This window comes from Crocuta crocuta, unplaced genomic scaffold (assembly GCF_008692635.1).
Source record: "Crocuta crocuta isolate KB4526 unplaced genomic scaffold, BGI_CrCroc_1.0 scaffold42, whole genome shotgun sequence".
In the NCBI taxonomy this organism is placed as follows: domain Eukaryota; kingdom Metazoa; phylum Chordata; class Mammalia; order Carnivora; family Hyaenidae; genus Crocuta; species Crocuta crocuta.
In genome coordinates this window covers 134865-148461 of record NW_027528744.1, presented here as the reverse complement: position 1 = coordinate 148461, position 13597 = coordinate 134865, and the positions used below count along the sequence as shown (strand labels likewise).

Here is a 13597-nt window from a genome sequence, read left to right as displayed (position 1 = left end):
TGACGGCTATTGGAGACTGACTACCAGCTAGGAGAGATATTATTATCTGTCTTCCCCAGTGAACTTGGATACCCTTACAGTGAAACCACTCAAGTATTATCATGTACATGTACCTAAGTTTCTCAGAATTCCAGCACTGGATTTTTGTCAATCAGAAGGAAACTGTGAAAAAAGTCTGCCATCTTGAATTCGTTTTACATGAGTGACCTCTAGAAGCAAGAGGAAGTTTATGAAGACTTACACAACATATTGTGATACTAAAGCATTACAAATGAATGTTCCTGAACAAATGATATAATTATATAGATTTCTCTGTTTTCAAACTTCACAAACAGTTGTGTGGAATGACTTTGGAAGAAGTGAATCAAAGACGGTATTGGGGCATTTTGGGGAGAATATTAGTACGTCTGTTATAAGGCCCAGGGAACCTGGAAGTAATGGCATTAAATATACATAGAGACTCAGTGTCAGTTTTTCCTCATTAACATCAAAGTGCCTCTATGATAGTGAAAAATCATCATCAAGTTTGCTTAACAGTACCCCGATGTATTTATTATGTGACAGAGCTAACTAAAAGAGTATTGACAGAAGCAGATTTTTCTTTTCCAAAACCTAATGATGATGGCAATCGCTTTCTTTAAGGAGACAACAACATGTCTATGGGAAGCAAGCTGCCTAACTTTCTGGTAACTTACAACACAAAGGGACATACACACTCTTTGTTCCATGTGCTCAGACATTAATGAAAGTCCTATACAAGGCCTGAGAGGAGGACGGAGCTCAAAGTGCTCAACAGATGTGCATAGGCTCATTTGAATGGTAATACTAAAATGTTGATTTGTTACTATAATTAAGGCTCTTCTTATGAGCCCCTTCACAAAGTCATATTCTGCAAAACTGGAAACTAGAAGGAAGCATAAGGTACTCATATTCTAACAAATATGACAATAAAATAAAGGAGTTCAGAAGAAGGGCTCCACTTAAACTTCAAACTGAAATCCTGAATAAGCAAAACTAACGTGAGAGCAGAAAATCCCAGCTAAAGCACAGAGGAAAGTATTCTCTCAGATTTTCTGGCTCTGCAAGTTGGTCTCATCAGCAGTTTTTAAATAACCAAAGTAAAAGGCTACAAGATGAACATTGTTAGAGGACTATTTGGATCTATCAAATTCTCACTTGTGCCTTTTTAAAAACTGACAATCTCAGAAATAAAACATCTCTTAAATAGGTCACATCTACTTCCAACTGATTCACATATTAAAATATTACCATTCTACTGCCAATGGGTTTCATATTTTGAAAAAAATCTATAGAACAATAACATTAAAATGAGGATGGTCAAGATTATTAATTTTTTTTAACACTAAGGACTTTTCTTGGCTCTGCTATTGGGATTTGGAATTATGCAATATGTAAAATTTTACTTTTTAACTGTCACGGAGAAAATTAAATACTGGCTGAGATATCTTGCTTTCCGGAAATCTGGTTGGGGGTGGGGGATGTATTCTTGGACTCAGACCTTGAACGATCCATCAGGTTCCTGCCCACGGCAAATCTGTCCAGTCAAGTCTTGAAATAGGAGTTTTAAAATGGCCACATCAACATAACTGTTACTATAGCCACAGAAACACGCAGCTATGATTACTGAATTTAATGAATAACAATGTAAGTAATAAAGAATTATCATACCACAAAAGCAGCGAGGCTCCTTGGGGGTGAATCCCAATCAAAGCAACTATTAACGTAGTAGGCAGCATTTACGAGCACCATGACACAACGCTTCATTCTGATAAAGTTTCTTAGGAGCAGCTGTAAGGAAGATGGAAATATTATTAGAATTTGCAAGACTGAAAACCATCAGATATGGTACAAAATTCTTCAAGTTTAGTGTGACTTAAAAAGGATTCATAAAGTTAATGAAGTTGGAAGAATATACCCAGCAATTTGGCTCACGAGCTTAAGGAAGAGAAGTATCTCTGGAGAGAGCAGAAAGAACTGAATTCTAAGAACAATTCCTGAGCTAAATATATTTTCTCAAATAACATTGTTACGTGGATTGGGCTACCTTTGTTCAAAAGGACAAAAGTCTCCAAAAATTAAAAACATTTGCATACTGGGAAACTTAAATATATTTTTAAACTCTTAAATCTTATTGTGGCTTTAAGATTCTTAATAGGCTTTAATTTCAAGATATTTGAAAGTGAAATGGATAATGTGGAATGTTTCAATTTGAGGTCTTAGAGAAAAACCTGACAAGTATTGCCTTTTTTACAGAAAACAAAATTTTCATTATTTTTGCGGGCTTCTCCCTTATTTACTATTAATTTTTCATCTTGGTCTCTCTCTTTCTCTCAGTTTCTCTCTCTCTCAGTCTAATTCTCTGTCTCTCTTTTCCAAAACAAATTTAACCTATTTTTTAACATTGCTTTTTCATAGTTTTGGAGTTAAGAAAAAAATTACGGTAACCAAGTGCTTTACAAAATCTTTCATTAAAAAGGTATATGAGAATTGATTAATTTAAATCTGAAATTTAAAACAAGGCATGGCTACCACTATGCCCATATGCTAGATGATGATACAAAAAATGATCTACAGCTGTATTAATAATTAGACTACTATGTCTATGGGTTAATATTTTGCTAATTCCAAACATACTTCAATAGTGATTTGGTTATTTTAAAGAAGTTATGTAAAGCTTCCTGGGGTCATATGGAAAAAATATGTATATGTGTGTATCTAAATATAGATGCATGTACATGCAAACCAGTTTTAACAAGTTGTTAAAATTGAAATTCTTTCGGGAAAAGAGTCACCTATTTGTTTTCCTTCCTACCCTGATCACCTTCCTTTTAGAGCTACTTTCATTACGTTTGTCTATAATTATGAAAAAATGTAATCTGTATTGCTACTTAGATAGATATTGCATTTGTAATTCATGCACTGTCTTTAAACAACCGAAGATCCCACTGTTTACGGTGAATTGATTAGATTAAAAACAAAACCAATTTTAGGCTTCTAATAGCACAGAAAATTGTTAAATATTTTAACACACACAAATGAGTTCTGTATGCTTTATAGCCATAAGGAAAACATTTTATTTTAGCTGTGTTAATTGGAAGTAAACAGTTTTTTAAAGAGGTAGCTTAGTACCCTTTCTTAACTTGACAACAAACCTAATTTAAAACTCTGTCTAATTACAAGATATCAACCCTTATTTAAAATTTCTTCATGACAGAAAATCAGATGTGCTGATTTTCTATTTTCTTAGCTAAAAAATGCCAATAAAAGTTCACTTCTAAAAGATCATAGTCAAAATCTAATTAACAGGAAGGTTTCCCTTAACCGATGAAGCCCCCTCTCTTGTGGATTAGAGGGAAGAGCTTTATGCAGGGCTCGCTTTACACACACCTGCATCATACCTGTGGGTGGTCTGGACATATATATGAACCTCAGTTTTTGGTGTTCTCTCTTACACATTCCATGGCAACCAGACAGTATTTTATGTTCAAAATGATCATTCTTACACCAATGCATGAATACATAGCCATTCTATGCAGCACCTACAGTATCCCCTTTCCATTCTGACCACCCCCCTCCAATTTATTAGTTTGGTATTGTCCTCGTTTGATCTCTTAAGGAAAGGAAGGGAAGAGAAAGAAAGAAAGAGAAAAAGAGCGAGCCATTTCACATAAGTAGATGATCAAAAATTCCATAGGCTTCCCCACCCCATACTTCCAAAGTTTATTTGAATTTACTTAGATGTTTTACAGATATAATCAGGTCTTCCCAGAGGGATTAATCTTTCCTTGCTTTTTACCTGTTTAGAGAGTCTGTTTTCCTCTTCAATATACTTCTGTTCTTTGGGTATTAATGTTCGTAAGCTGGCTTTCACCTATACATCAACATATGTGTATGTTATGGATTAATATATTACAGATGTTTATAAGTTTTTCAAGCAGTTCAATTTGCAATAATTCCTAAAGTTTCAAAGTCCTGGCTGCTGTGCTCATAAAATATAAATGTATACAGTTGCACATGCATGCGCTTCCCTTTCTTACGCCGGCAGGCAGCGGCCGAAGCACAGCCGCAGTGGCAGCCGCCAACTATAACTGAAAGTGTGGGTGTGCCAGGCAGTGGCAGAAGCGTATTCTCCAGGATACATCAAGGTTTAGAGAAAATGAGGAATGACAGAAATTCTCTACAAATCAGGAACAAAAGCTTTCATGAAACTGAACTCTTTAGCAGTACAAAAAAGCCAAAGTTAAGACTTACAGCATTAAAAATCACATCTATTTCAAGATAGATGACCCCCTTTGTTGGCCCTGTCAGCTGCTTGTTTTTCAAGACGTAGGCTTTCTGTTCACCATTTTGAATCTGCGGGAAAAGGACATGACAGCCGTCTGTCTCGCGGTCTCCACTGAATACACTCCCTCAGTGACCTTTGACCCCCAGCTGCTGAAACTGACAGAGAACCCAAAACAACTGTGGCAATTCTGACAAGTACCTGTTCATTACCAGGATCAAGTCTGTCAGGAAAAATTAACTATCATGGGATTCAACATGGCCGTGAATTGAGTATGTTAAAATTTTTAGTGTTCTTATTACAGACCTTGGTTGAGAAATGACAGATACAGAGCTGAGGGTTTTTTTTTTCCTTGAGCAAAAGCAACACAGAGCAGTGTGTCAGGTGAATAAAACTTACAGACAGCAATGGTATAGCAACTTTGCCCAGAAAGTCAGCACTTCGATCCCGATCCTCATCATAAACTGTCACTTCAAGAACTGAATGGATATCTTTAATGTTGCTGCATAATAAATACACGTAAGAAAAAAAGACTTCATCAGTGGAGAACAAGAACAAAACTGCTTTTGAAAATTTAGATGGTTCCAGCTGATTTTGTGTGTATGTGTTTTAATGTATGCTATTTGCATATCCACGTATACAAGGTAGCTTGGTATCTGACAGAATTTCCCATAATGCACCTTAGTAGACTACAGTGACGGTTCTATTATCTGGAACTTTGAACACCATTGTAATTTCGAGTTATAATTTTTTAATAAAATATAATTTTCCATCTGGATGGGTGCAGAATAAGTTATTGTAAAAAATAAAACATCAATAAGTGGCGCTGATGTTTTTGAGGCTTTTCCCTCTAATTATTATCACAATAATCCCTACTTTCCTATTAACCCCAAGTAAAACTTTAGTAAATTTGATATCAGCAAGAGTCACAGTATATATATATATATTTTTTTTTTTGTAGCAGTAGGACATCTTTTTGTTTACAGTTCTTATCAAAACATTGACTTATTTCTGATAGGTTTATAGTAAAAATTAACCAACACAGAAAACAGAATGGAGAAAATGTAACACTGATAGCTTTTGTACCACCCCAGGATTTAGAAATTAAATAGTGTTCCATTATGTTCCAAAGACAACGCATGTTAATAAACAACTGTGTGAGCTCTTCATTTTTGTTTCTGGAAAAATAAACCCCAATTGCTGACAGCATTGATTCTTTGATCAAACTGTTTACCAAGAAAACATGAATTAAGAGAAAACAAAAAAATGAATATATTCATTACTGAAAGACTGCAACCACATGTGAGAAGAGGCTTTATCAGGGCACAATCAATTAATGGCTTTGATAATAATCAAACCTATTCATTCAATTATGCATTCCAGAGAAAAACACTCTCAACAACCTTCTTAGGAGTGCAAGTCTCCTGACCAGGCTTTCATCTCCTATAAAAATGTGGAATTCCTTAAAGATAAATTGGTCAGATAATTAAATCTGATTAGTTACTGGCTCTTAAGCTGAGACATTATAAGAAATTAATGAGGAATTTAGCAGTTTTCATATACAAAAAAATAAAACTATGTTAGAAAACTTTTAAGAAGTACTCTGGAGAGTTTTCTTTTGTTCAGAGTCCATTTGTAAAGCCCAGTTTAAAACACACGCACACACATGCACATACACGCACGCACACACACACACACACACAAAATGAATTTAGGAGATACTTTGGTGTAGATTAGCAGCTTTTTTAGTGTATGGTCAAAAGATTTATAAACTTTTTTTCTTAAAACAAAAAAAATCAACCTAAATGGTGCTCTGGTAACTAGGACAATACTTAATATTCTTATTGTGCTGAAACGCAATAAAACAAAACTAAAGCATCTCTGAATTCGAGACCGAATTGTTTGCTGATTTGAGCAATGGAACAAATAGAGCTTTGTCCTCCCTGGTGTCAATGCATTTGGGGAGAATTTCAATAGAAAGTATAAAAGGAAGAAGCGGTATGGCAATTCAGTTAAAGGGAGCAAAACCCTTAGTCAAATCATATAAAAATCTCAGTTAAAAAAAATCTGTGAAAACACAGAAAACCAGCATACACTTTCCCAGGCTTCACTATCAGAAAGGTAATGCAATTATGATCTTCGGTGTCGCCAGCAAAAGCAGTCCAGATGCACTGAGTTGTTAATCAGTCAAGAATAAACGCACACACAAATATCTCAAAAATAAATATCATAGCTCCATTTGTGAAGTGAGCTCAAGGTAATGATTACTTACAATGTGAAGATTTTGTTCCACTCGGGATTGAGATTTTTGTAGACAGTGTGTGTTAGCAGCCTATCATTGTTCAGTTCAACAACACAAAATGGGTCACTTTTGCCTGTAAGAGATTTGGGGGGAACATTTTTAGTATAAATAGCACCCACAGTTCACAGGACCATGATCACAGCCACATCTCTTTGCTAAGAAGTTTTATAAAAAACAAGAACTAATGTACAGTTTAAAAATTTTAAAAACAACATCAAAATAGAGTTAGACATAAATGGATAATGTTAACGATTGTTGTGATTCATAGCAATTTAGAACCTGGAAAAAGTGGAAAAGAGAAGATTGTACAGCTGGTATTTCAATTTGTGCTTATTTCTTTTTACAAAATAATAATTGTGAGAGATGTGATACATGTTCATCCCTAAGTCAATTTGTATGTATTTCTATAATGATCCTTTAAAAGGCTCAACCCCTTCATTTTTATGTATATATTTTCCCAACTCATTGGACTCATTAGTAACTTCTAACAGAAACTCCTAAACAAGTTTATTTTGGGAAAACTGCTATATTATAGAATTACTCCATTTTAATGTGTCTTTAGATTCCCTCCTGAAATATCTATGGCATCACAAGAAGTAAATTAGACCCTCTGAGGCAGAAGAAATTCTTCCATTTGAAAGTTAACCGCTCAACCAGTTCGCATGTTAAAGAGCCCAGTATTTTTTCTGTCCACTGAGAGTAAAGAATTTGGAAATTATCATCTGTTTGCAGGGACTCCATTCTGCCTAGTCAAATCTTGTCTATTTGGCAATTATATTGTGTGATATCCTCAATATTTTGTAATGTCACGTTTGGTATTATAAGAACCCCATAAAGTCAGAGGCTCTTTGGGGCAGCATTAATGATATTAGTGCAGCATGTAATTTGTTTGATACCTTATACAAATGACAATGAAATCAATATTTAGACAAAGCTGTCCAGAGGTCATATCTTTTAAACTACAATATTGATTTAGACTACATAAGAGGTTAATGTGCATATTATTAACTTTAATGATAAAGAATAATTGTTTTAGATGCATTGTGAATTGTAGTCACAGTAGTTTACACTTCTGTGAAAGCTTAAATATCATTGAAGATTTTCAATTAAATTTTAATAGGAAGGAATTCATTAGCTATCAGTAACGGATAAACTATGTATTCCCACATAGCAGTGTATTTACTTTCCATATTGTAATTCTTAAAATGAGCTGTACAAACTTTGACTCACTTTTAGTTTAATGTATTAGTTTTATATTAAAAGAGAGATTAAATATATATATGTTTTTCAGTGGCCTCAGATACCCAGGTTGACTGCATAATTTAACAGTATTGCAGTCTTTTCAATTTTTGGTCTTGGGAACTATTTTGACTGAAGAATAGAGACTTGAAAGTCTTTGAGGTCTGGTGAAATTTTATCTCTGCCTTAGGATCTGTATTATCCTTTTTTATATACAACGTGGTAGACCGAATTCAAAAAAGAGTAGTTTGTTCATTAAAACACAATAGGTTTTATTCGTCCCATCAACAATTTTATTTTCCTCCATGGAATTCAAGTACAAGCATAAAAAGTAGATTTGAACAATTTCTAAAACTTTACTTATTCTTAAAGCCCATATTAAGTATTTTCTTTTTAAGTAGCTTTGTCCTGGGCACTGTGGTATGCATGAAAGAAGAGGACATAAACTACCATGTCAAATAGTTTCCAAAAGGGCTGGAGAGAGAAAACATATCTATCTGTAATGATCAGAGAGAAAATTAACGCCATATTTAATAGAATTCAATGTCAAAAGAGTAATGATTTTATTATCACTTTAGATAGAACTTTAACTGATTAGTGTTGGAAACTTTTACTTAAAAGGCAAGTGGAATGTTCACACTCTTCCTAGGACCTCCTTTTAATATTTCTCATATATGTGTACATTCGTGTACATCTTAATTTAGTAAAAAGAAAAAGACTACATAAAGAGAGTACTTTTTGACATTTGTGTTTCCTCATCTTCACTTGCTCTACTTCAATTACTATTAGGTTTTAGTTGACTTGGTTTTACGTGCCCTCAAGTGACCAACAATGTGTAAGAGATTCAGTCAAAGTTGTACCACTTGTTCAATTGCAAAACGTAAGAACAAATTCCAGAAACTAATATCTACTGGGAGAAAAAATTACTTTAAACTTCTATCAGCAGAAGATGAAAAATCTCCCCTTGATTTTCTTTTTCTACAGGAATATATTCAATAGTGTAAGAGGCTTTCAACCCCATGGAAAGTCTCTGAACTCACCACCTTCTTTGTTACTCTATCTGTATTTGCTGACAAAAGATGTGGAGTCTTAAAGAAAGAAAATCTGTTCTTAACGATGAATACTTTTCATACCTTGTTAGAAAACAAATACATTTATCAAAGCCTATGCCCATGAGGCAGTGCCCATCCTTATTGTCTTACCATTTACTTGACTATTTTTCAAGACCATTCCTAGGGAAAACTGATATCCACTGTCTACTACCACATTACTTATTCTCTCAGTCATTCTTTTCTATTAGATGTTAAAGCGCCGCGACAATGCTGCACCAAAAATAGTGTGAGCACCCTCTGAAGCACTTCTCAGTCATTCTGCTGGACTAAATTCCAGTGGCAGCCAGCACTGGCAAAAATATTTTCTTATATGTACCTGCTCATAACTTGAAATGGGTAAGCAACATAATTTTTAAGAGACCATATTAACCACTGTACCAAATGGAATGGTGCTTACATAAAAAAAAAAAAAAAAAGAACCTTTTACCTTAGACCAAAATACTATTTTAAAAAAATTTCTTAATGTTTATCCACTTTTGAGAGAAAGACAGGGTGTGGGGAGGTAAGGGGCAGAGAGAGGGAGGGAGACAGTCTGTCTGAAGCAGGTTCCAGGCTCTGAGTTGTCAGCACAGAGCTCCATGCGGGGTTCAAATTCGCGAACCATGAGATCATGGCCTGAGCCAAAATTGGATGCTTAACCGACTGAGCCACCCAGGCGCCCCACCAAAATACTATTTAACATAGCTTTAATTAAATGTAGGTAAACATAAGCCACTAGGCAAGACCTTTTCTTAATAAATGTGTTGTATCTTTGTAGTTAGTAGGCCACACACATGGGAAGAGCTGGCTAATGTTTTGACTACAGATTCATTCACTCAACAAATAATTATTACTTACCATGTGCCAGGCAGTGTTCTATATGTCGAGAAGGCAGAGGTGCATAAAATAATAATAATCCTGACCTCATGGCATTTACATTGAGGAAAAAGAAAGACAACGGATACACACATTTTATGGTGCTTTAGAAGGTGATAAGTGCTGTAGAGAAAAACATAGGAAGGACGATGAGGAGTGTTTGTATATATGTGCAATTTTTAAAAGGACTGTCAGAGAAGGTCTCACTGAAAAAGTGCCATATGGGCAAAAAGAAATGAAAGAGGCAAGGGAGTGAGCTTTGGGTTACCTAGAACAACAGACTGTGGAAAGGTCAGAGAAATAGCTGTGCCTGGTGTTTTGAGGAATATCCAAGAAGTCAGTGTGACTGAAGGAATAAACTGGGGACAGAAGGAGAGTATTTGGTGAGGTATGGGGAGGGGGCACGTCTCTGTAGAATACGGTTCCTCTGAAAGTGCTGGGAGAAGCTTTTGGAGGTATTTGATCTTATGGCTGCTATTTGGAGTGTAAGGTGGAGAGAAGCCAGTGGAGGAGGTAGAGGGAAGGAGGATATTGTGATAATTCAGGTTAAGGAAAGTGATTGGATTCTGAACATATTTTGAAGGTAAAACCAATGGGTTTGAAGATACCAACAGTGAACAATCTACTACGACTGATACTGTTATTTATTATTTACTGATGAAAAACAATGTATTGAGCTTAGCCAAGTCAGTCTTTTTTTCCCCAAGGACAAGAAGCATCCAACAAAGTGCTCAGAGTAGCTTTCTCTCGAATCTGGCAAAGAGGAAAATTTACGCAAGGAGAGAGCAGCCAATTTTATATTTAACTTCTATTCATCTTTCCCTTCTAAAAAGTTATGTTTTTACATTTATCGGTAATGGATGCCAACATCAGGTCTTTACACACTGTGTTATTTTCTACTAATTTAGAAAGTATCCTTCTGCCATGGCGTGATTCAAGAGTAATTAAAAATTAACAGCAATTTCAACCAAAATAATAGTAAACGTACAATATCAAATTTTATAAACTTACCACTAAAAAGCATTCACCATAGTTTTATTTTAAAGAAGTGGCTACACATAGTTAATGTGCTTATCTGGCTTGCTAAATGATGCTTTAAATGACTGGCTTTTCAGTTCCTAAATTTTGCAGCCTTGATTATGTGCCACTTAAACAACTGAAAACAATCACAGAAATACCAGTGACGGACCTAACCATTCATTATCTCCTTAATTATTCTTTCCTTTCATCCTTTTATCATTCCAGTGAGACCCCGTGATATGCTGCTTTGCTTGCTGAGAGTATCTGAGGAGTGGGATTGACTAGAGGAAGCAGTGTTGATGTCTATCAAGAACACTGTATTCTTGAAAGCCCTAGACAGTGATGTGAAGATGCTCCTTGTAATGGTTTTATTCAATACTGTATGGCTAGAAGTGCAAGAAGTTAAGGCAGCATGCAAAGCTGAACTTTGTTTCTGATCATATTTTGGCTATTTAAACAGCCTAAATGTATGAGAACAGATTGTATTATTGCTCATCTCCCTCTTACTCATTCTTGTCATAAGGCTAAAGCTGATCTGTGGGTACCAGCTTGTTTTCCCTTAACGTTCACTGTTTTGGCTAGAAAGTGCCCTATCCCTCTCCTTTGCCGTGCAGGTAAAAGAAGATTTGGGTTTGGATGCAAGATAGAAATTGCAGCAGTGCATGGTGGGGACTGGAGTAGTGGGTTTGACTGCATTAACCACCAGGACTGCTAACAGAGAGTCTTAGCCTTGCTTGAGAACACTGCAATTTTCAATGTTGACAATTCTCTAGAGAGAAATAGGAATACTTTTTGAAGCATTCATTACTTACTGAATGCCTGCTCTTCTCACTCCAGAATTATGAGTATGATTAAGACATAGTCCAGCACTCAAGGCACGCGCAATTTAGTGGGCATGATAGGCATGTAAATACACAATTATGATGCCGGGTTGTACGTGCTTGAATAAAGGTAAGTGAAGGGGGCAATGGGAGCAATGAGAAAGAAGCGTATCATTCTCTAGCTCTAGAACAGGAAGGGAAAGGGAGGCAAAGACTTCCTCAGTGGGTGACATGACCCTAGTGATCTATGGTGATTACACATCTCTATCAGCAACAATTTTAGAAAGACTAAAAAAAATTTTTTTAAAAAGACTTTAACAATTTCTGATAAGGAATATTTAGCTTAAATTTATTTCTGTATCCTTTTAATAGGGTCTCTACAACAGGGAAACTTAAATACATGTTATATAATGACTATTAAATAGATACTTACAAATATTAGGTTAAGACTAATGCATTTGTCCATAATATAGTTAAATCTAGTTCATCTAAATATGAGGGGCTATTTTTTCCCCTATGGATTTTTATAGGGGAAAAAAATCTCCCAAAGGAATGAAAATTAGAGGTTCTTCTATCTTAAGTCAAAAATAAATCTATAGGCAAGCCATGAGAGACTCTTGAATGCTGAGAAACAAACTGAGGACTGATGGATGTGGGGGGAGGGGGGAGATGGGCATGGAGGAGGGCACTTGTGGGGATGAGCACTGGGTGTTATATGGAAACCAACTTGACAATAAACTATTTATTAAAAAAAATAAATCTATAACAAATTTTAAAGCTTATGATCTAATACCTAAATTCTTATGGTGAAAAGCCATTCCCACAACAGTAATAACAGATGTCAGAATTGTCTCCAATAGGTATCTTTTTTGGCAATCTTCAAAACAGCACCGAGGGATAAGGAGGATGCACTGACTGGCTAATTCTCTGTCACTCTTCGCTCTTGCTCTTTGAGGGCACAACACAAACATATTTATAAAGAACTGTGGGAAAGTCTGCACCACCCCTGCTTGCTTGTTACCTGCTATGTGGCCAAGTGGATGACTTCAGTTTGTGCAAACTACTGGTTTAAGCATTAAAGTCACTCAAAAGATACTGAAAGATATTCTCGCTCTCAGAATAGAAAGTTAATCCTGATCCATCAGTGGTGGGCTTTGTCCGGGGTCATTTTGCTGCTGACAAGCAGCACAGTTTGCTGGATGTGATGTGTTATAGAAATGTGTGTATAGGGGGTACGCAGTGACCACCTCTTTGTTGCCCTGTCTCTGAAAACACAGAAGGCTTTCAATAGCATGGAAAGCAATTCATACGCATTGGGGCCTTTTATTTGGGGCCTACCTTGCACAAATTAAACTCCTTGGTTTAATTTCCTCAGGTGTCACAGTTTAAATGGCTCTACTTTAATCTTTTTAAAAAACTTATAATCAACCTTGCCATCTGTCCTTTCTACAAACTGGAATTTCAGTCGTAACATATAACAATGTTCTACACTGATGAGGGAATTCCACGGGGTTCAGCAAAACAAAAAAAACAATGTACATTGGATATATCTTCCAATCCCTCCTGTATCACCGGGGATGGGGGTTTGACTTTTGTTTTTTTCATCAACTGACTTACACATATTTTAAACATCTGATTGGTGGAAATACATTAACCAGGGGCACCTGGGTGGCTCAGTTGGTTAAGCGTCCAACTTGAGGTCAGGTCATGGTGTCACAGTTCATGGGTTCAAGCCCTGCGTCGGGCCCTGTGCTGACAGCTAGCTCAGAGCCTGGAGCCTGTCTTCAGATTCTGTGTCTCCCTCTCTCTCTGACCCTCCTCTGCTCACACTGTCTCTATCTCTCTATCTCTCAAAAATAAATAAAACATTAAAAAATTTTTTTTTAAAAAGAAATACATTAACCAAACTCCTCACTAGGTTCCCAATGGGTCTGATTCTGGGACT

General features: G+C 35.9%; 1 protein-coding gene across 1 annotated transcript in view; it reads right to left on the bottom strand.

The window, feature by feature from the left end:
• MCTP1 (multiple C2 and transmembrane domain containing 1) overlaps positions 1 to 13597 on the bottom strand; it is a 292860-nt gene that overhangs the window by 148847 nt on the left and 130416 nt on the right. Inside the window, exons 10-14 of the mRNA XM_077755308.1 lie at positions 6576 to 6678; positions 4703 to 4805; positions 4273 to 4374; positions 3818 to 3892; positions 1690 to 1809 (exon numbers count right to left, since the gene is read on the bottom strand). Of these exons, the coding sequence (XP_077611434.1) occupies positions 1690 to 1809; positions 3818 to 3892; positions 4273 to 4374; positions 4703 to 4805; positions 6576 to 6678 (503 nt within the window). The remainder of the gene's footprint in view (positions 1 to 1689; positions 1810 to 3817; positions 3893 to 4272; positions 4375 to 4702; positions 4806 to 6575; positions 6679 to 13597) is intronic.